The sequence below is a fragment of the Kogia breviceps genome, chromosome 3, assembly GCF_026419965.1.
Source record: "Kogia breviceps isolate mKogBre1 chromosome 3, mKogBre1 haplotype 1, whole genome shotgun sequence".
In the NCBI taxonomy this organism is placed as follows: domain Eukaryota; kingdom Metazoa; phylum Chordata; class Mammalia; order Artiodactyla; family Physeteridae; genus Kogia; species Kogia breviceps.
Genome location: NC_081312.1, coordinates 489,479 through 512,196, shown reverse-complemented (window position 1 = coordinate 512,196; position 22,718 = coordinate 489,479). Strand labels below are relative to the sequence as shown.

The following is a 22,718-nucleotide window of genomic DNA, read 5'->3' as shown; positions in this document are numbered from 1 at the left end:
TCTCTCCGCCTGCCACCGCTTGTGGGCACCGAGGGACGGTTGGGGCGGGAGGGCGTGTGAGGCGCCGGGGAGGAGGCGGGCAGTGAAGGGCCCAGAGGCTCCGGAGTGTGTGAGGTCCGGGCAGTGGGGCGCGCAGGAGGCACCGGGCCGGGACCGGGACGGCCAGGGCAGCAGGGCCAGTCCCCAGGGAGAGGCCCGGCAGGGTGTGGGGGAGGGGTGGCCAGGCCCTGGCGCTGGCTGCCTGGGGCAGGGGCCGGGGCTCCCTCTGTGACGGGGTCTGCCCCGGCATCCTCAGCCCTCCACGCATGTTGGATGAGTGAGTGAGCCGTGGTATGCGTGGGGAGGAAGGGGTTAGCTGTGCGGCGGGTGTCTGGCTAGTTGGCCAAGGGCTGGGATCAGGGAAATTCTCAGGCCGCTGCTGCAGCCACAGGAGGCCCAGGTGTGTGTGTGTGTGTGTGTGTGTGGTTTGTGTGTATGTGTGTGGAGGGGGGCTTCGTGGGTCAAGCGTGTGCACCCAGTGGTGGGGGACATGGGGTGGGTGTGTGAGTGGGGCGCAGGAGCTCATGCAAGTGTGGAGGCAGGGGCCGATGACTCTCCCAAGGCACCTACTACTCGACTCGTCCGCGTCCGAGCTCGGAGTGGTTGGGGGTCCCGGATGTGGCGGCAGGGACCCCTGGGAGGTGGGTACTGGGTGGGGCAGCACTGCAGTGAGGGCAGAGGTGGAGGTGGCGACTGGGAAGGGGACCTCCTTCCCCAGGCAGTGGGGGCTGCGGTATCAGCAGGGGCAGGCTGGGCACTGGCTCCACAGTCACATGTGACATTAAATTTTATGTCCTTGTCTAGACAGGGCAGTAAACAGAGCCTGGGGCCACGGGTGCTGTGGGAGGGACAGGACGGATGGGGAGCCTGGCTGGGAGGGAGCCTGCAAGTGACTTTCGGGTGGGTGAGGGCGCAGGGCCTCCATGGTCCCCCATGTGTGAACGGGCACAGGTGTGGGGGCCCGCAGCCTGAGGCGGGACTCTGACCACCACAGCCATGACAACCAGTGCCAGGGGTGAGAGGGGTGCAGGGGGCCGTGGAACCCAAAGCAGGCCCAGGTGGGCGTTAGCGGAGGGCAGGCTTCCTGAGACTGCACCCAAGGGCAGGGGCCAGCGCGTGGCGGGGACCACCCCTTCCTGGTGAGCAGGGCGGCGTGGAGGGGCTGGCGCTAGGGCTGGGGGAATGTACACGGCAGGAGACGCAGCCAGGGCAGTGGGGAGCCACGGCGCGGGCAGGGCAGAGACTGGTCCACACGCCCTGGGAACGGTGGACCGGAGGGGAGGCTCAGTCTGCCGAGGCAGGGAGGGAAGATGCAGGGGCTGCGAGGCAGGGCTTGGGAGGCACGGAGAGGCTTTGGGGATGGAATCCGCAGGCCTTGGATGACTCTCAGTCCTGGATCAGGAAACCTGTCCAGAGCTCCGGCTCCTCCGGCCTTCCCTGAGCGCGCGGAGCCGAGAGCGCAGGCCCGCCTCCCTCCCAGTGCGGCGCCGGGAGCGAGGACGCCCGAGCTCCCGCAGGAACGGCCACGGGACGGAACTCCAGGCCTGCGGCGCAGACCGCCAGAGCCGGAGAGACGGCTGCGTGGGCCCAGCAGGGACAGACCTCCGGGTCCCCGGGGACGCGCGCGCGGCGGGGAGAAGCCACTTCCGTTCCATTTCCTCCCCGGCGGTGGCGGGAACGAGGTCTCGGGTCTCAGGTGGGGCTGCGGCGCCCCCTGGAGGCCCCGCTCTGACTCGCGGCCCCCGTGCGCACATCGGCGCGTGCGTGCGGCCGAGGCCCGGGGCTGCGAGTGGGGACAGCGCCCCTCGCGGGAAGCCCGTCTCCGGGTGGGAGAGGCCGCCCCCTCCGCATCCTGACTCTGTCTGCTCTGACCTCCTCAGGTTCTGAGCTCGCCAGCCGGGAGCAGCGGCGCCCTCGGGGCGGCTGGACAGGCCCCGCGCCATGCCCGAGGGCTGAGCGCCGCCGCCGCCGCCGCCGCCGCCGCCGCCGCCGCCGCCGCCGCCGCCGCCGCCGCCGCCGCCGCCGCCGCCGCCGCCGCGCCTCGTGCAGCCTAGCGTGGGGCCGCGCGCGCCCAGGCCGGGGCCCCGGCGGCCGACCATGGTGCTGCCGCCCCCGGACCGGCGCCACGTGTGCCTGACCACGCTGGTGATCATGGGAAGCATGGCGGTCATGGACGCGTACCTGGTGGAGCAGAACCAGGGCCCGCGCAAGATCGGCGTGTGCATCATCGTGTTGGTGGGCGATGTGTGCTTCCTGCTGGTGCTGCGCTACGTGGCCGTGTGGGTTGGCGCCGAGGTGCGCACGGCCAAGCGCGGCTACGCCATGATTCTCTGGTTCCTCTACATCTTCGTGCTGGAGATCAAGCTCTACTTCATCTTCCAGAACTACAAGGCGGCGCGGCGCGGCGCGGCCGACCCGGTGGCGCGCAAGGCGCTGACGCTGCTGCTGTCGGTGTGCGTGCCCGGCCTCTTCCTGCTCCTGGTGGCGCTCGACCGCATGGAGTACGTGCGCACCTTCCGGAAGCGCGAGGACCTGCGTGGCCGCCTCTTCTGGGTGGCGCTGGACCTGCTGGACCTGCTGGACATGCAGGCCAACCTGTGGGAGCCGCCGCGCACCGGGCTGCCCCTCTGGGCCGAGGGCCTCACCTTCTTCTACTGCTACATGCTGCTGCTGGTGCTGCCCTGCGTGGCGCTCAGCGAGGTCAGCATGCAGGGCGAGCACATCGCGCCACAGAAGATGATGCTCTACCCGGTGCTCAGCCTCGCCACCGTCAACGTGGTGGCCGTGCTGGCGCGCGCCGCCAACATGGCTCTCTTCCGCGACAGCCGCGTCTCGGCCATCTTCGTGGGCAAGAACGTGGTGGCGCTCGCCACCAAGGCCTGCACCTTCCTGGAGTACCGCCGCCAGGTGCGCGACTTCCCGCCACCCGCGCTGGCTCTGGAGCTGCAGCCCCCAGCCCCCCAGCGCAACTCGGTGCCGCTGCACGGCCAGCCGGGTCGCCCCCACGGGCCCTCGCCCACGCGAGACGCCCTGGACACGTGACAGGGGCCGCCCCAGGGCGCTGAGACACGTGGCGGCAGGCGCGCGGTTTGCATGGGATGGGGTGGGGGCGGGCTCCCAACGGGGCTAGGTGCGGAGAGTGCCCGAACCCGGGGTGGGGGGGGACCCCTGGCCGCTTCTTCATCTCAGGAATCCTTTGGACCACGGACCTCAGCCCATGCTCGGCCAGTCCGCCCAGCGCGGGCGCCTCTGTGTACGGCCTGAGCCAGAGCGGGAAGGGTCCCGCCTCCGCCTGCTGGGGGCCTGGGTGGGAAGGGAGGACAGAGTGGGCGGAGGTCTGTTCCCCTGGGGTCCCTGGGTGGGGACCTCTGGCTCAGAGTTTGGGACTAAGGAGGCCTCTGTCATTTTAAAGACCCTTGTTTACAGTTTTGTATGGAACGTGGCGCTGCTCTGCCTGTTCGATGCGTCCAGTCTCTCGATGGCTGCGGAGGGGCGTCTGCGGGGCGGGCTGTGAGCGAGGGACGGTGGGCGGCTGAGCCAGCCCACTTCTGTCCTGTGCTGGTGTCTCTGGGCAGTCAGGCGGGGACGGCAGGGAGGACCCGTGGCAGAGCGGCTCTGAGGGGTCCCAGGCTCCCACCCCCTCTCCCAGCGGCCTGTTTGGGGTTCCTGCCTCTTCCCGGAGGAGCCCCTTGATGGCCCTTGGGTCTCCGACTAGCGATGGGGCCGTTGCTGGGGGTTGGCTTGGCTGTGGGGCCCCATGTCCTGGTGTCAGAGGTGGGAACTTGGTGCACTCCCAGGGCAGAGAAGACGGCTCTGGGCTCTCGGAGCCCCAGGCTCACCCGTCCTCTTGGGCCTCAGCACTGCTCCGCGCCTCTCACCCCTGCCTCCACTGGCCTCCGCGGCCCTGCAGCGCCAGGCACACTGGTCCTGACTTGGTTTAATGGGCCATGTGCCCTGCCCCCCCACGCTGAGGACCTCCGAATGAGGCCCAGGCCGGCACACCCCGTTTTTATGACCTGGGCTCCTGTCTGGCTCGCGGCCCGACGTGTCTGCCCTCTGGGTTTGCCTTGGGAGCAAGATGGGGACGTCCCAGCCTGCCCTTCCCTGGCTTCCTGAGGTGGTCTGTGATGGCTGGACGTGACAGCAGCGCCACCCAGCCGGCCCCTGTCTGTCAGCCCCTCACTCAGCAGCTCACAGCTCCTGTCATCTCAGAAACAGCATCCAAATTCGGGAAGGAGAGGGCGAGGACTCCTCCCTGCGGGCTTCCGCTGTCGGTAGGGGGGTCCCTCGCAGAAGCCCCCAGCGCGGGCCCCTCAGGGGCCCTGGCCAGAACTGGTTCCATGACGGCCGTGTTCTGAGGGCGGGCCTCGGGGGTGGGGTACTGGCTTCGTTGGGTCTGGGGTCTGATGGCGCGGGACGCCAGCGGAAGACGAGACCCCTGGGTTTGAGGCCGAGGACACTGCCCTGTTCCCCAGAGCGAGGGGCCTCCGCGTCCCCCTTCCTCCTCCCGAACGGGGCCTCAGACGCACCTCACCTGCTGTGGTGGCACCGGGCAGACTCTGCCCCTGCACCGCGCAGCTCGGTCCCTCAAGACGAAAACACATTCGAACTCCTGACCCGTCTTCTTCCGTTGCAAAGCACGTTTACTTTTCCTGTAGGAAAATAGCTTCATCACAGTAAAAACCCAACTTGGCAAAATCGAACTCCCTCATATTAAGTAATAGTTAAACTTCACATTGTCCGATTCATTTTGTCCAGTAATGCGGCGGAGACCCAGTTAGTGAGAGGGCCAGAGCAGAAGCCACCGCCGTGTTGGCCCCTGTTAGGATGGCTGCCACGCCGTCTGCTCTCCGGGGACCCTTTTGCCCACGGCCCACGTGGAGGAGGGAGGGGACTCCGCAGCGCTGAGGGATGGGACTCTCGCGGCTGAAGCGTGAGTGGCTTAATCTGTGGCACAAACAAGGTAACAGCCGGTTCGCCGGAGAAGGACCAAGGAGAGGACCCCTCAGTCAGAGGGTCTGAGGCTGGGTGCCGCCCGAGGGGCTCAGCCTGGCGGTGGGGGGCTCACGCGCTGGCTCGGCACGCAGGGCGCCCGGAGCAGACTTCTCCCAGGGGGGCAGCGGGAGGTGGGGTGGCACCAGGGGGCTGAGAGCAGAACGGCAGCGGTTCGGAGGGGGTGTGTTGGTCCGGGTTCCGTGGAGAGACAGAGCCAGCGGGAGAGACACGGAACAGAAGAGACCCTCCATGTGGGGTTGGCTCGCGCAACCGTGGAGGCAGAGCGGGCCCGTGACCTGCCAGCTGCGGGCCGGGGACCAGGAGGACGGCGCTGTCGTTCAGTCTGAGTCTGAAGGTCCACGAAGCAGGAGCGCGGATGTCCGAGGGCAGGAGATGGACGCCGCTCAGGCAGACGCGAACCCGCCTCCCGTCCCCCCTGGCCCCCCTCCTCTCTCCAGGCCTCCAGGATTGGGTGGGGCCCGCCGCGCGCGGGGAAGGCCGTCTGCTTTGCACCCTCACCGATACACCCAGGGACAGTCTACGTGCTGCCTGGGCGTCCTGTGGCCCAGCCCTCTTGACACATCAAATTAAGCCTCACGGGTGGGAGTGGGGCTCGGACAGCCGAGGAATGGGAGGCGTGGCAGAGAGGGGGCCTGGGAGGATGAGGAGGGAGGTCAAGACAGGTGAGGAAGATGCCTGCTGGGTTGGGCAGGGCATTGCCGTGGACGCCCAGTGGCTGCCCCGTGGCCCCTCCTTCATGGTGACCAGACCGGAATTTGCTTGAAGGTCGCCCCGGACCTATCAGCCCAGCGGTCAACGTGGAATCGACTGCTTCCTCACTGGTGCTGGGTCACGGAGGAAGGCCTGCTGACCTGACTGTGGACTCGTCTGTGTCCCCCCAGGGAGGCACGAAACTGGAGAGGAGGGTGGTTAGATGACATGGATGTTCGTGTCACTCCCACGTGAGTCTGGAAGGTGGTCCAGGCTGCTGGTCCATCCCAGCCCACTGGGGACCTACGTCCCTCCCGTCTCCTGGCTCCTCTGTGAGCACTGATGCTCTGTCCGGGTTCTCAGCCGAGGCACAGACAGGGCGCTGAAGACCTCAGAAGGGGACGCTTGTAGGATCTCTTTGCGTGGTTCTCAGAAGCTGGCACAAGACACCTGGCTCACACCCCACTGCCCTGAATTTGGACATGTGGGTCCACAGGGAAAGGGTGCCCGGGTGTCCAGATGAAATTATTCTGCTGTGAAGGAATGGGGGCCACTTATATCTCTAAAAGAGCGGCACCTTTTAACTTTACTAGGTGTTTCAGTATTTTTTTTCCCTCTAAAGCATCTGTCCTCACTTACGTTCTCACTAGCAGAATATGAGCGTTGCGGCTTCTCCACCCCTAACGCAGGAGGTAGTGTTAGTCTCGCCCATGTGATGGGGCTGGGATAGCGCGTTACCTTCACGCTTCTTTGATTATTCACAAGGCTGATCATCATCTCACAGCTCCACGGAACATTCCTGGTCCCTCTTCCGTGAATTTTGCATATTCTGTTTTTCTATTCGATTGTCTTTCTCTTACTAGTTCGGAGGCATCCTGTGTAGATTCTGGTCACAATCTTCTTCTTTTTTTTTTTCCTTCTTTTTTTGGCCACACCGTGTGGCATGTGGGATCTTCTCTGACCAGAGATCGAACCCGGGAAGCGCAGAGTCTTAACCACTGGACTACCAGGGAAGATCCACAATCTTCTTTTTTTTAAAATGGACAACAGTGCAGAGAACTGGAGGGGTCGTCACCTTTGGTTCATGATAAGCTCCCTTCACTGGTCCACGCTGGATGTCGTTATTTACACAGTCAGTTCTTTAATTTGTTACTTTAAGTCATGGAGGCACCTGCAAACCCACCACCCAAACCAAAGCTAAAATCTCGACAATGACTGCATTTCACCGAGGGCCCCCACCTGTCCCTGCCGCGTTCACGGGAGGCACCTTCACCCTGAGACCTGGGAGCGCCTTTCCTTTGTTTCCATTTTGTGCAGATTTAGCAAATCGATATGTATTTCTGAATGCATCTTTGGGTTTCAGTTGTTTTTAATGTTATGGAAAGGGTGTCACGCTATATTCTTCTTTGGAGATACGTTTCACTCGACGTTTTACTAAGAGTCATCCATACTTTCGCGTGTCTGGTAGTTCATTCTGTGTGCCAGTGAGAGACCCTTATGTGAATGTTCCACGCTCTCCCATCCCGTCCCCATCGATGGATATTTGGATTTTCCAGATTACCGCCACCGTGAGCCGTGCTGCCGTGACTGCCCCTGTGTGTGCATCTCTCATACGTGCAAAGGAGTTTCCCTGGGGTATGTACTCAGGAGTAAAACTGCTGGGACACAGGTAAGGGGCTGTAAAGCTTCTCCAGGTAATGCCACACGGTTTTCCGACAGGGCTGAGTCGCGTAAGCCCTGCAGCCTCTCCCACGCTTGGTGCTTTTGCATGAGCGTGGCTGTTAACGTGTTCACATCGGCCTGAACCCTGCTTCTTTGTCTGTGATCTTCGCTTTTTCTCTGCAAGTTTGCAGAGTTGGTCTTTGATAGTCTTGAATCCCCTGCGACGTGTCCAAGTGTGGGGTCCTGCTTCTCACCCTCATCTTCCTAAGTCCTGGGAATCGAGGGGAGGTGTCAGGTTTGGGAAAGCCATTGCCACTAATTCTGCTGGCTGAACCATCTATTGGTTTTGGGCGTAGGTGGTTTGTTGGAACCTCACAGGCAATCGTGTCACTTTCCCGTACTTCTGTCACCTTTGCCGTGCACATTTTCATGCTAAGTTGGTAACAGGTTCGGTCTTCCTGGTTCCTGGTTCCTTTGTTACCTTTGTTACCGTGTTTCTCACTAGTCATCCATTTTGACTTACGTTCTATTCTTCCTGATAGAATTGTGCCACCAGCTTTGCTTTGGTTTGTGTTTTTGTGGTGTATGTTTTCCCACCCTTCATTCTCAAACCCTCTGCTGTGGACTGAATGTCTGTGTCCCCCCGCCCAAATCCACTTGTTGAAGCCCTGCCCCAGTGGGATGGTATTTGGAGGTGGGGCCGTTGGGAGTTGATTAAGGTTAGAAGAGGTCATGAGGGTGGGGCCCTATGATGGGATTAGTGCCCTGCTAAGAGGGAAGGACCGTGGGTCTCCCCACCACGTGAGGACACAGCGGCTGTCTGCAAGACAGGAAGAGGGTCCTCATCAGGACCTGGCTGTGCTGGCACCTTGATCTGGGACTTCCAGCCTCCAGGACTGGGAGACATAAATGTCTGCTGTTTGAAGCCCCCAGTCTGTGGTGCTTTGTTACAGTGACCCTGAGCTAAGACGCTCGGCACAGTTTTGTTTCAAAAGTGGACTTTGTTGTTTACATGCTATGTGGAAGTCGCTGCGTGAAAAGACGAGCTTAATCCATATTCATTTACTGTGAATTCTGTTATATTTGGACCTCTTTCTACCATCTCATTTTAGGTGTTTGTCATCTTTTTTTTTAAAACCCTCTCCCCTCTCCATCCCCAGTCCTTTGGATCAGTCACATTTTCCACTATACTTTTTATCCTCTGCAGGTTTGGCAAGTAGAATTAAAATAAATTCTTCTGTAATTCACCGTTGAATGTTTTTAAGGGTAATACATTTTATTCACTGATTTTAAAATCGTGGTAAAATATACATAACATAAAGTTGACCATTGTTAACCTTTTTTAGGTCAACAGCTCGGTGGCGTTAAGTACACTCGCATGATTGTGAGACCGTCACCACCCTCCATCCCCAGAACTGTTCTCATCTTGTAAAACTGAAACCCTGTCCCCGTTAAGCACTCCCTCCCCACCCCCTCTCCCAGCTCCAGGCCCCCACCATCCTTTCTGTTTCTGTGAATTTGACTCTTCTAGGGAACTCGTATGAGTGGACTCACGTGGTGTTTGTCCTTTTGCGACTGGTTTGTTTCATTCATTGCCCTCCAGGTTCACCCACGTTGAGGCCTGTGTCAGGATTTCCATCCTTTTTAAGGCTGAGTAATAGTCCGTCTTATTAACGGACATTGCGCTATAGAATGTTCTGTGCACTTAAACTGAAATTTTTCTCTCTTTTTTAAAAAATATGTTATTGGAATATAGTTGATTTACAATGTTGTGTTAGTTTCGGGTGTACGGCAAGGTGATTCAGATATATACATATCTCCATTCTTTTTCAGATTCTTTTCCCATCCAGGTTATTACAGAACATTGAGTAGAGTTCCCCGTGTTATACAGTAGGTCCTTGTTAGTTATCTATTTTATACAGAGGAGTGTGTATATGTCCATCCCAATCTCCTAATTTATCACTTCCCCCACGTTTCCCCTTTGGTAACCACAGTTTGATTTTGAGATCTGTGAGTCTGTTTCTGTTTTGTAAATAAGTTCATTTTCATTAGAGTCTGCATGTAAGCGCTATCATTTGATATTTCTGTTTCTCCGTCTGACTTACTTCCCTCAGTATGATCATCTCCAGGTCCACCCGTGTTGCTGCAAATGGCGCTGTTTTGTTCTTTTTTATGGCTGTGTGATGCTCCATCCTGTGAATCGACTGAGCACTATTGAATGTTCTGTGCACTTAACTTGAACTTGTTCTAACAGCTTTACAGTAAGTGTCTCCGTCCTTCCCTGTGGAGCATCAAGATGTTAGCCTCTAATTCCCCTTGGACCCCTCTCCCCTCAACTAATTGTTGTCTAGACTTTGGGTTTGCTTTAAAAACGCGAAATGCCGTCGTTCTTTCACTGTGAGTTGCTAATTAATTTTATCCACTGGGTCCACCTGGCCGCCCGAGGAAGAACGTTCTGAGGTTCCTCCCCGGGCTGCCAGCCGTCCTGGGGCCACGTCCCCATGCAGGCCGGGCCTCCCCTGCTGGAAAGAAGGCCCCGGCTTCACACGTCTCCTCCTGCTGGAATGTGCGCGTGGTGGCGGGTTGGAGAGCCGTGGGGTCAGCTGCACCCGCCTGCCCGCCCACCGCCTGTCTGACTTGGTCGGTGGAGGGAGGTGTGGACTCTGCTTGCCAGGGACTCTGCTCACGTGAGCCATGCCAGTGACTTTTCCTTGTGGTCACACAGCTGGATTTTGTCATAGTGGACCCCAAACGGGTTGGGGGCGGAAGTTCTCTTAGCCCTCGTGTGTCTGGACATGTGTCTTCGTGCTCCGTTTAAGTGACACTTCGTGACAGTTAAGTCTGCCGGGTCCCGTGTCCCCGGCCTTCCTGTCCTAATGGGCTGGAAACGGATGTCTCCAAGCCCCACCCACTTAGCCGTGTGACAGTTGTGGCCCAAAGGATGAAGGTGGATGTCGCTTCCCAAGTTCAGAGGTGACTCAGAAGGTCTGGTGGTTTCTTGACCTTGCACATCTGGGCCGCATCTCCTCTGCCATGTGTCCCCTGGTCCTTTGCTCTTGGACATGCCTCCCATCTTGCCACCCCCAGGTACTGAGTCTTTCCGGTGCTGCAGTGGAAGGTGGGCTGCTGTGTGTTTTCCCTGCTGCTGACTTAGATTTCAACTTTGACTGGATCACCGGGTCTCCGCCGTTTCAGATCTTGGCTGTGGCGCTCCAAGCCGGGCGACCTGGGCACCTGGCTTCTGTTTCCTGGTCTGTAAGCTGGGGTCCTGCGAGGATCAAGCCGGGTGGCCCTGTAGCCCGCCCAGGACAGGGCCCGGCACGTGGAAGCAGCCGCGGTGTTTGCCATCCTTGTCCGTATTCTTATTTTAATGGGATTTGGGGAGAGTACGTTTGTAAGTGCACAGGATCAATCTTTTATGTTTCACTGGAAGTCTCAAAAAAAAAAAAGCTCCACCTTTCATTACATTGAAAAGAAATATTGCAGCTGAAATAACAAACACACTCACTGTAGAAGGGACGGAGCATAGAAGTGTACGTGATAACACTTGCTTTGTCTAAACCTGGGTGGAGAAGCCAGATCTCTTGCCGAAATTTGGTTCTGCAGGATTTCACTAGGGAAAGTTGTTCTTGACATTCGTCCTGGCCAGGAAAGGACACTCAGTGACAGAAGACACAGTGGTGATGTTGGATCCAGTTGAACCTTGGCCCGTGAATCAAGCCTTCACTGTAAAATTTATGTGGAAAAGATTCTTTATTCATTTTTTATGAAATGAGGCAGGAAACGGAGGACATCGGGAATGGTTTGCCCACAGTGGAGCTCGCGGACTTTCCACCCACCTCACGGCTGTTCGCTCCAGGAAATGTGTTCTTCCTGGGGCTTGATGGGGCTTGGTGCTCAGATGGTGGTGAAAGCTCACGAATGACTTGCAGGCCGACTGCAGGTGATTGCGGGAGACTGCTGGTTCCTCACCCGAGGGGTCGCAGACCTGCGCTGGGCTGTGGCCTGCAGGGGACACTCTGCAGCGCGGGGCGGGAGAGCTCGGCTGCGCGCGCGGGTGCATCGCGGGTCCCTGTGACTGTGGCACTGAGGATGGGCTGACTTTCACTTCCTAGGAGGAGAGGCTGTGCGTCTGCGGGGAGACGGGTGTCATGCCTATGGATGGCAGCGTGGGTGCAGCGGAGAGCAGGGCGGGTGGGGCTGTGTCAGGGCCTCCCCAGCAAGTGACGTCACGCTAGGACTTGATCACGAGCAGGACTGGCTGCGAGGAGAGGAGGGACGTTTCCCCTGGCAGGTGGGATGCCCCCAGAGCACACCCGGCTGGGGCGCGGCTGGCAGGTCGTGCAGTGGCGCAGGATAGCCACCAGGGGGAGCCCGAGCCCCAGCCCTGCGCGGCGGCCCCTCCCTCTCGCACGGAGAGCCCCGCCGCCGGAAGGTGTGTGTCCAGGCGGAGGGACGCCCGCTGGCCTCTGCAGGAGCGCATCACAACGTCACTTCGCACCGAAGAGATTTCAAAGAATTCGGACGCGTGCGTCCAGCATGGAGGAACTCTGTAAGGGCACGTTTCAGTCTCAAAGTGATATCGTGGGATTAGCTCGGTGAGGTTTGGGCGTCAAACCGCTCACTGAACCCAGCTTCTGACAGATAGGTCTGAAAAGGGACCAGCTTTGGGGCTGGACCAGGCGATCACAGTTTTAAGTTTAATGTGTCAGGACAGATGGCACACCTGCCGTGTCCACACCTGCCAACACAGGTGTCCAGGCACAGGGCCCGGTTCCCCACAGCGCAGGGCCCCCAGGTGCGCCTGGCGCCCGGTGTGACCGTTCCTGTAAGGCTGTTCCAAGGACCCCAAAGCTCACCCGCGCCGAAAGGACGTGGGGCGAGGATGGGGTCCAGGATGAACCCCGGCACCCTCCTCCGGGTGCTGCTGGCCATGCCCTCTGCCCCTGCCCGCCCGGGGGCCCCAGGTCTCGGCAGAGCCTCCTGCGGGCCGAGTGCATGAGATGCTGCTGGCGGCCACACGGGGGCAGCAGGGACCCGATGTCCAGCTCACGGGGCCGCCCTGGGCCCTGAGGCCGGGAGTGGCCAGAGGGGACGCCTGCACGGAGGCCAGCCCCGGGCTCACCCGAGCCCGGCCCTAGGTCCCCTGACCCCAGCCCCAGGTTCAGCCTGGACCCTGTCCCCAGCGGGCCGAGCTTACTGGCAGTAGGTCACCCCTTGGTCCTGGGTCATCGGGGCTGAGGTGGCTGCACCTGTGGTGAGTGTCCACGCCGAGTGCAGCGTTTGGAGAACTCAGGGGACGCTGGGCCCCGGACAGTGAGACTGGTGCTTGGGGGACAGGATGAGGGCGCCTTCTCCTGGCCCCGTGTTCTGGCACCTCTGGGGTGGGGGTCCCAGCATGGCAGGAGGGGGCGCCTGGTGCCTGCCAGGGGAGGGAGCCGGGGCCCTCGGGGGCCGCTCGGGTCTCCGGGACGGTGGCGGTGGGGCCGGGTTTGTGAGGAGGGGCTGTGAGGGACCCGGACTGGAGGTGGACGTGCCGGGTGACCTCCTGGAGCCGTTTCTCAAGCTTTCGCATCTGCACACATGGGTTGGGGGTTTGTCCCTCGTGAGGGCCAACAATTTGAGGTGCAACTTTGCCAGTGGTTTCGGGACAGCAGCAGTGAGTGATACCTTTAGTGCTGGTACGGCTGCTAACATGACACTCAGGGTAGATTTGCATCCACGGAAAGGAGGATCCTTCCCACCTCTGTGGAGATTCTAGCTGAGGTCTGGGTCGCGCGCTGGCTCACGGGCTGAGTCACAGACAGCCCAGCCAGGGCCCGACTGACTACCCAGCACTGGTCGTCCTCCCAGGGGTGTGGTCAGGGGTTCATGCTCAGCTGGCATTCTTGGCTCCTTGAGACATTGAAGGGTCACTTGAAGGTGGTAGCTGGTGTCCGGGCTGCTCCCAAACCTGGGCCGGGTCTCAGTGTCCCCCCACCCCAAATGGTCTTTCCAGTCGGGAGCTGGACCTCTCACTCGGGGGCTCAGGCCTCCCACTGTCCCTTTTTATTTTGTACACTTAAGATTTATTTTTCTCGAGGTAACATTAGTTTATAATAGTATATGTTTCATATGTACAACGTATTTCTACTTCTGTACACCCTGCAGCGTGCTCACCACCAAAAATTTAGTTTCCACCCGTCACCATACAGTTAGCCCCCTTTACCCATTTTTTAAAAAAATATTTATCTCATTGTCTCATATGAGCCTTATACCTGAGGGGTAAGTATTTTCTCTTTACTACCCCCCTGTCTTCCACCCTCAAGAGCACTCCTGCCCCATCTCCTTCACCCACTTTTTTTTTTTGTGTGTGTGTGTTACACGGGCCTCTCACCGTTGTGGCCTCTCGCATTGCGGAGCACAGGCTCCGGACGCGCAGGCTCAGCGGCCACGGCTCACGGGCCCAGCTGCTCCACGGCACGTGGGATCTTCCTGGACTGGGGCGCGAACCCGCATCTCCCAGCGTCGGCAGGCGGACTCTCAACCACCGCGCCACCAGGGAAGCTCCCCTTTACCCATTTTGCTCTCCCCGCTCCTCCCGCTCTGGTAACCACTGCTCTGCTCATTGACCAAATGGGCATTCATAGCATGCTCTTCAGTCTCTACATATTTGTGATTTTTCCAGCTTTCTTCTTGTAGTGTATTTCCTTTTTTTAAAAAAATTATTTATTTATTTTTGGCTGCGTTGGGTCTTTGTTGCTGCACATGGGCTTTCTCTAGTTGTGGTGAGTGGGGGCTGCTCTTCGTTGTGGTGCGTGTGCTTCTCATTGTGGTGGCTTCTCTTGTTGCAGAGTATGGGCTCTAAGTGCGTGGGCTCAGTAGCTGTGGCGCACGGGCTTTAGAGCGTGGGCTCAGTAGTTGTGACGCACCAGCTTAGCTGCTCCGTGGCATGTGGGATCTTCTCGGACCAGGGGTCGAACCTGTGTCCCCTGCATTGGCAGGTGGATTCTTAACCACTGCGTCACCAGGGAAGTCCTGTCGTGTATTTCTAATTTCATACTAGTGTGATTGGAAAAGATGCTTGATAGAATTTCAGTCTTGTTAAATTTACTGAGACTTGTTTTGTGTCCTAACACATGATCTATCCTTGAGAATATACCATGTGTGCTTGAGAAGAATGTGTGTTCTGCTTCATTTGGATGGAATGTTCTGTCCAAATCTATCAAATCCATCTGGTCTAATGTTTCATTAAAGCCACAGTCTCCTTGTTGACTTTCTGTCTGGAAGATCTGTCCACTGATGTAAGTGGGGTGTGAAAATCTCCTACTATTATTGTGTTGCTGTCAATTCCTCCCTTTAGGTCTGTTAATAATTGCTTATGTATATTGGTGCTTCTATGTTAGGGGCATATATATTATTAACTTTATGTCTTCTTGATGAACTGTCCCCTTTATCATTAGAGTCCATCGTTGTCCCTTGTTACCTTTTGGCTTGAGGTCTCTTCTGTCTGATATGAGTGTAGCTCCACCCGCTATCCTCTGGCTGCCATCTGCTTGGGGTTTCATCTTCTGTCCCTTCTCTTTGAGCCTCTGTGTGTCTGTGGAGCTGAGTGGGGTGTCCTGGAGGCAGCATGGAACTGGGTCTTGGTTTCTAACCCATCCAGGTTCTCTCTGTCTTTTGAATGGTGATGTCAATCCATTTATATTTAGGGTGATTATTGATAAATGAGAACTTAGGGCTGCCATTTCATCTTTTGTTTTCTAGTTGCTCAATACCTCCATTCCTTTCTTCCCTCGTGTTTCTCCTTGCCATTTTTTGTTTGGGTTTTTCTAGGATACTTTTCTCATTTTCTTCTCTTTTGTGTTTCTTTTATTTATTTATTTATTTATTTTTTTTAACATCTTTATTGGAGTATAATTGTTTTACAATAGTGTGTTAGTTTTCCCTCTACAACAAACTAAATCAGTTACACATACACACATGCTCCCACATCTCCTCCCTCTTGCATCACCCTCTCTCCCACCCTCCCTATCCCACCCCCCAGGCGGTCACACAGCACAGAGGTGATCTCCCTGTGCTATGCAGCAGCTTCCCACCAGCTATCTAATTTACATTTGATAGTGTATATATGTCCCTGCCACTCCCCCACTTCGTCACAGCCCACCCCTCCCCCTCCCCATATCCTCAAGTCCATGCTCGAGTAAGTCTGTGTTTTATTCCCGTCCTATCACTAACCTCTTCATGACATTTTTTTCCCTTAGAGTCCATATATATGTGTTAGCATACGGTATTTGTTTTTCTCCTTCTGACTTACTTCACTCTGTATGACAGACTCCAGGTCCATCCACCTCTTTTGTGTTTCTTGCCTCTGCTCTAGATGTATGTTTTGTGGCCACCATAAGATTTGTATAAAGCGTCTCATAGATAAAATAGTCCTCTTTCTGCTGACAGCATCTATCTTCATTTGCCTAGACAGGCTCCATCCTCTTCCCCATGTATTTTTGTTGCCTCAAATTACCCCTTTTTTTTTTTTTTTTTTTTTTTTTTTTTTTTTTTTTTTTTTTTTGCGGTATGCGGGCCTCTCACTGCTGTGGCCTCTCCCGTTGCGGAGCACAGGCTCCGGACGCGCAGGCCTAGCGGCCATGGCTCACGGGCTTACTTGCTCCGCGGCATGTGGGATCTTCCCGGACCAGGGCACGAACCCGTGTCCCCTGCATCGGCAGGCGGATTCTTAACCACTGCGCCACCAGGGAAGCCCAAATTACCCCTTTTTAACATAATGAGTTTGTTACGAAGTTGAAGTGGCTATAGTTATTTTTTTGCTTCCTCCCCTTTAAACTTTATGCTATAATAAGATGTTTATTTAATTTTTAAAAACATCTTTATTGGGATATATGTATATGTATAGCTGATTCACTTTGTTATAATAAAATGTTTAAAAGCCTGTTCTGGGGCTTCCCTGCTGGTGCAGTCGTTAAGAATCCACCTGCCAATGCAGGGGACACGGATTCAAGCCCTGGTCCGGGAAGATCCCACATGCCGCAGAGCAACTAAGCCCATGCACCACAACTACTGAGCCTGTGCTCTAGAGCCCACGAGCCACTACCACTGAGCCCGTGAGCCACAACTACTGAAGCCTGCATGCCTAGAGCCCGTGCTCGGCAACAAGAGAAGCCCCCGCTCACCACAACTACAGAAAGCCCGTGTGCAGCAACAAAGACCCAATGCAGCCAAAGATTAAATAAATAAATAAATAAAGAAAATAAATAAAGCAAGCCTATTCTGTTAAAGAGCTGCAATTTCCAATTCTGTCTATTTATCACTTTATTCAGTTTTGTGTGCTTTTGCCTTTTTGTTTCTGGTAGAAGATCTCCTTCCAACATCTCTTGTAAGGCAGGTCTAGTGGTGAAGGACTCTCTCAGGTTTGTTTGTCTGGGAAAGCCTTTATTTCTCCTTCATAGCTGAATGGTAACTTTGCTGGATAGAGGAAAGTTGGGTGACAGTTTTTATCTTTCAGTCTTTTGATAATGTCATTGCACTCTCTCCTGGCTGGTAGGGTTTCTGCTGAGAAATCTGCTGGTAGCCTAAGGGGGGTTCCTTGGTAGGTGGCCATCTATTTTTCCTGGCTGCCTTTCAAATTCTTTGTCATTGGCTTTTGACAATTTTAATATAAGGTGTCTTGGAGAAGGTCTTTTCGCATTGAGGTGATTCGGTGTTCTCTTAGCTTCATGGACTTGCACATCCATTTCCTCCCCAGGTTTGGGAAGTTCTCAGCTATCATTTCTTTCTTTCTTTTTCTATTTCTTTTCTTTTGGCCATGTGGCGTGGCTTGCGGGATCTTAGTTCCCTGACCAGGGATTGAACCCTGGCCCACGGCACTGAAAGCACTGAGTCTTAACCGCTGGACCAGCAGGGAATTCCCAGCTATTATTTCTTTTTTTCCTTTTCTTTTCTTTTTTTTTTTGTGATATGTGGGCCTCTCACTGTTGTGGCCTCTCCCGTTGCGAAGCACAGGCTCCGGACGCGCAGGCCCAGCGGCCATGGCTCACGGGCCCAGCCGCTCCGCGGCATGTGGGATCTTCCCGGACCGGGGCACGAACCCGCGTCCCCTGCATCGGCAGGCGGACTCTCAACCACTGCGCCACCAGGGAAGCCCCCCCCCAGCTATTATTTCTTTAAATAAACTATCTCTTGTCCCTCTGGGACACCCATCACCCTAACATTGCCCTTCCTAACAGAGTCAGATAGAGCTCATGGAACTTCTTTATTTTTAATATTTTAATTCTCTTTCCTTTTCTACTTGTGTCATTTCTAGAGTTCTACCTTTCAGTTCACTAATTCTCTCCTCCACATGGTCTGCTCTATTTCCAATGTTTTCTAATGTGTTTTTCATCTCATTGATTGAATTCTTTTTTTTTTAAACATCTTTATTTGAGTATAACTGCTTTACAATAGTGTGTTAGTTTCTCCTTTACAACAAAGTGAATCAGTTATACATATACATATGTTCCCATATCTCTACCCTCTTGTATCACCCTCCCTCCCACCCTCCCTATCCCACCCCTCTAGGTGGTCACAAAGCACAGAGGTGAACTCCCTGTGCTATGCGGCAGCTTCCCACTAGCTATCTAATTTACATTTGGTAGTGTGTATATGTTACTGCCACTCTCTCACATCATCACTGCTTACCCTTCCCCCTCCCCATATCCTCAAGTCCATGCTCTAGTAGGTCTGTGTTTTATTCCTGTCCTACCACTAATCTCTTCATGACATTTTTTTCTTAGATTCCATATATATGTGTTAGCATACGGTATTTGTTTTTCTCCTTCTGACTTACTTCACTCTGTATGACAGACTCCAGGTCTATCCACCTCATTACAAATAACTCAGTTTCATTTCTTTTTATGGCTGAGTAATATTCCATTGTATATATGTGCCACATGTTCTTTATCCATTCATCTGTTGATGGACACTTAGGTTGCTTCCATGTCCTGGCTATCGTAAATAGAGCTACAATGAACATTTTGGTACATGACTCTTTTTGAATTATGGTTTTCTCAGGGTATATGCCTAGTAGTGGGATTGTGGGGTCATATGGTAGAGTTCTATTTGTAGTTTTTTAAGGACCCTCCATACTGTTCTCCATAGTGGCTGTATCAATTTACATTCCCACCAGCAGTGCAAGAGTGTTCCCTTTTCTCCACACCCTCTCCAGCATTTATTGTTTCTAGAGTTTTTGATGATGGCCAATCTGACCGGTGTGAGATGATATCTCATTGTAGTTTTGATTTGCATTTCTCTAATGATTAATGATGTTGAGCATTCTTTCATGTGTTTGTTGGCTATCTGTATATCTTCTTTGGAGAAATGTCTATTTAGTTCTTCTGCCCATTTTTGGATTGGGTTGTTTGTTTTTTTGTTATTGAGCTGCCTGAGTTGCTTATAAATTTTGGATATTAATCCTTTGTCAGTTGCTTCATTTGCAAATATTTTCTCCCATTCTGAGGGTTGTCTTTTGGTCTTGTTTATGGTATCCTTTGCTGTGCAAAAGCTTTTAAGTTTCATTAGATCCCATTTTAAAATTTTTGTTTTTATTTCCATTTCTCTAGGAGGTGGGTCAAAAAGGATCTTGCTGTGATTGATGTCATAGAGTGTTCTGCCTATGTTTTCCTCTAAGAGTTTGATAGTGTCTGGCCTTACATTTAGGTCTTTAACCCATTTTGAGTTTATTTTTGTGTGTGGTGTTAGGGAGTGTTCTAATTTCATACTTTTACATGTAGCTGTCCAGTTTTCCCAGCACCACTTATTGAAGAGGCTGTCTTTTCTCCACTGTATATCCTTCCCTCCTTTATCAAAGATAAGGTGACCATATGTGTGTGGGTTTATCTCTGGGCTTTCTATCCTGTTCCATTGATCTATATTTCTGTTTTTGTGCCAGTACCATACTGTCTTGATTACTGTAGCCTTGTAGTAGAGTCTGAAGTCAGGGAGCCTGATTCCTCCAGCTCCATTTTTCGTTCTCAAGATTGCTTTGGCTATTCGGGGTCTTTTGTGTTTCCATACAAATTGTGAAATTTTTTGTTCTAGTTCTGTGAAAAATGCCAGTGGTAATTTGATAGGGATTGCATTGAATCTGTAGATTGCTTTGGGTAGTAGAGTGATTTTCACAATGTTGATTCTTCCAATCCAAGAACACGGTATATTTCTCCACCTATTTGTATCATCTTTAATTTCTTTCATCAGTGTCTTATAGTTTTCTGCATACAAGTCTTTTGTCTCCTTAGGTAGGTTTATTCCTAGATATTTTATTCTTTTTGTTGCAATGGTAAATGGGAGTGTTTTCTTAATTTCACTCTCAGATTTTTCATCATTAGTGTATAAGAATGCCAGAGATTTCTGTGCATTAATTTTGTATCCTGCTACTTTACCAAATTCATTGATTAGTTCTAGTAGTTTTCTGGTAGCATCCTTAGTATTCTCTATGTATAGTATCATGTCATCTGCAAACAGTGAGAGCTTTACTTCTTCTTTTCCTATGTGGATTCCTTTTATTTCTTTTTTTTCTCTGATTGCTGTGGCTAGAACTTCCAAAACTAGGTTGAATAAGAGTGGTGGGAGTGGGCAACCTTGTCTTGTTCCTGATCTTAGTGGAAATGGTTTCAGTTTTTCACCATTGAGAACAATGCTGGCTGTCGGTTTGTCATATATGGCCTTTATTATGTTGAGGAAATTTCCCTCTATGCCTACTTTCTGCAGGGTTTTTTAAAATCATAAATGTGTGTTGAATTTTGTCAAAAGCTTTCTCTGCATCTATTGAGATGATCATATGGTTTTTCTCCTTCAGTTTGTTGATATGGTGTATCACGTTGATTGATTTGCGTATATTGAAGAATCCTTGCATTCCTGGAATAAACCCCCCTTGGTCATGGTGTATGATCCTTTTCATGTGCTGTTGGATTCTGTTTGCTAGTATTTTGTTGAGGATTTTTGCATCTATGTTCATCAGTGATATTGGCCTGTAGTTTTCTTTCTTTGTGATGTCTTTGTCTGGTTTTGGTATCAGGGTGATCATTGATTGAATTCTTAAGCTGCAGAATTTCTGTTTGTTTCTTTTTTAGAATTTCAATCTCTTTGGTAAAGTATTTCTTCTGTTCATTAAATTCACTTCTGAGCTGACTGAAGTGCCCTTCTGATTTTCCTACAGGTTGTTGAGTGTCTGCATGACAGCTATGTGCATTGTCTGTCAGTTAGCCCGCAATACTCCGTGACTTTTGGTTTCTGGAGAACTGCCACTTCTCGTTGTGGTACAGGGTCCTGGCTTCTCCCGGGCGCTGAGTGGGGATTCCTCCCCCCGCCGCCCTCCCCCCGCACCTTTGAAGTGGTGACAGGTTCGAAATTAGAGGCCTTTCCTTTGCCTTCCAGTAGGTGGCGCCATCGCACAGGTTTTCGGCTTCTCCACCTGCGCTCCTCCGGCTGTACTTGGGAATCTTCACCTTCCGCCCTCCGCCGCGTCTGTCGGGGGGTGTCGCCCGAGCTCCCGTCATTGCTTTTTGTGCCTCCGGAGTCGCTGGTGCCCTGATGCTACCAGTGTCGTCTGGCGTCACCACCTGGTTCCCCGGGGAAGATGAGCTTTGCCTTCGTGTCCGGGGTCCCCTGAGTCCCAGGCTCCCAGCCTCGGGGGAGGGAGATGTTGGGGGTCCGGTTAGAGCTGGCACCTCTTTCGCGTCTGGTGGTGTGAGGTTCACAGGCTCTGCTGCTGCGGCGAGGCGGCTGCGGCGAGGCGGGGGCTGGAGGGACGCGGTCACAGGCCCCATAGGTGTTGCTGCCCGGTTATCTGTGGCCGCAGGTGCTGCTGCAGCCGCGATTCAGAGGCTTGCGCTCCGCCTCCCCTGCGGGCCTCGGTTCCCCGGGCCAGACCGCGATTCAGGCACCGCCTCCCCTGCTGCCCCGCGTCGGCCCCCCTCTGTGTTCCTGCCCACCCTCCTAGATGTGCAGGAGTGTGGAATTCTCTCGTGCCCCCGTGTGTCGGGCAGAGGCACGTCTGTTAGTTGTGGATATTTTACTGGTTATGGACAGAAGGGCAGGGACCCAGGCCACTTTCCCTGCCCCATGTTGCTGACCTCTCCCACCGTCCCTGGACGGCCAGGCCAGCACAGCGTCCTCTGGCTGTTCTCCGCTGTGGACGGCAGTCACAGCCGGCCTGGTCCGTGCAAGGGGCACGATGACCCGCACATCCCCTCCCTCCCATCTGGCCGCCTTGAACCCTCCGCAGAGGGCTCCGTCCAAGTCTCGATGCTTTTGACGAAAATCCCAGCTGCAAGGACGGGCCCGAGGAAGACAGGGCACGTTTGTCCACACTGAGGTCACTTCAATCCTACAGAAACTCTGCAGGACCATCACCGCGCTCCTACTGTCTTTTAGTTTCCACACGCGGAGCCATCTGACCGCACATGGGGACCCGCCCCCCCCCCATATGTCCTTATCATTATTCCTAGGGCCTCTCGGTGGGTGGACCTAGGACATGTATGTGTGTGAGCACACGCACACTTACACACACACTCCACACACGTGTTCACGTCCAAGTCTGTGGCTCTTGCTCTGCCCAAGAAGCCCCCCTGCCTTGGCGGGACCAAGTCTCTGGAGCCAGGGTCCGGCGGGGCGTGCAATGACGCAGCCAGGCCGCAAGGGGCGCTGTGTTCCAGGGAAATCATATGATGGGCGTAGCACGCAAAGGTGTATGGAATGTTATGCACACACACGATTCAGGGCGTGGTAGTGAAGAGGACACACAGGTACCTACAGGGCAGCCTGAGAAATAGAACACGAGGGGCTCCAGTCCTGCCAAGAAGCAGAGGCCAGTGAGTGGCAGCTCCCTGCCCCCAAATCAGCTCTGCAGGATCTATAAAGACGGTTCTAGCAGGAACCAACCTGCAGAGGCCACGAACCCCACACTCCAGGGGGCGGTACCCTCCGCCCGTGTGAGGGGGGACCATCTCCATAAATTGTTGGGGTTCTTCTGCAGGGAGAGCTGTCTCTTCTCCCCCATTTTTATTTTTCATCAATTTTTCACTTCTATCAGTGAATCCATTATGTACTTGTATCAGTGTGGACTCACGGGTATTTATTTTACACTTTGGGGTCTAATGCAATACCCTGACGGTGGGCGGGGTGCCAGGAGGGGCTGCCCTGTGACCTCTCTCCGGGGACTGGGAAACCACCTGGTCTGAGGCGTGTGCTATGGCGCAGGACGGCCACCAGGGGGCACCCGAGCCCCGCCGTGTGGTTGCTACGGGGACTGGATGGTGTGTAGGGGCCGCGGCCGCACAGGC

General features: G+C 54.5%; 1 protein-coding gene across 2 annotated transcripts; it reads left to right on the top strand.

The window, feature by feature from the left end:
- Positions 1–2,104: 2,104 nt before the first annotated feature.
- Positions 2,105–7,657, top strand: TMEM121 (transmembrane protein 121). 2 transcript variants are annotated; one of them, XM_067030639.1, is made up of 2 exons: positions 2,105–2,946; positions 7,302–7,657. In XM_067030639.1, the coding sequence occupies exons 1-2, from the start codon at positions 2,137–2,139 to the stop codon at positions 7,416–7,418; spliced, it is 927 nt and encodes a 308-aa protein (XP_066886740.1). In that variant the 5' UTR covers positions 2,105–2,136; the 3' UTR covers positions 7,419–7,657. The 2 variants fall into 2 exon arrangements, with proteins under 2 accessions (XP_066886740.1, XP_058914131.1); XM_059058148.2 differs by lacking the exon at positions 7,302–7,657 and having other exon boundaries at positions 2,105–3,178.
- Positions 7,658–22,718: the final 15,061 nt, after the last annotated feature.

Bases quoted from the DNA above. Each gene is read 5' to 3' on its own strand.
- TMEM121 (XM_059058148.2), top strand. From the start codon at position 2,137: ATGGTGCTGCCGCCCCCGGACCGGCGCCACGTGTGCCTGACCACGCTG.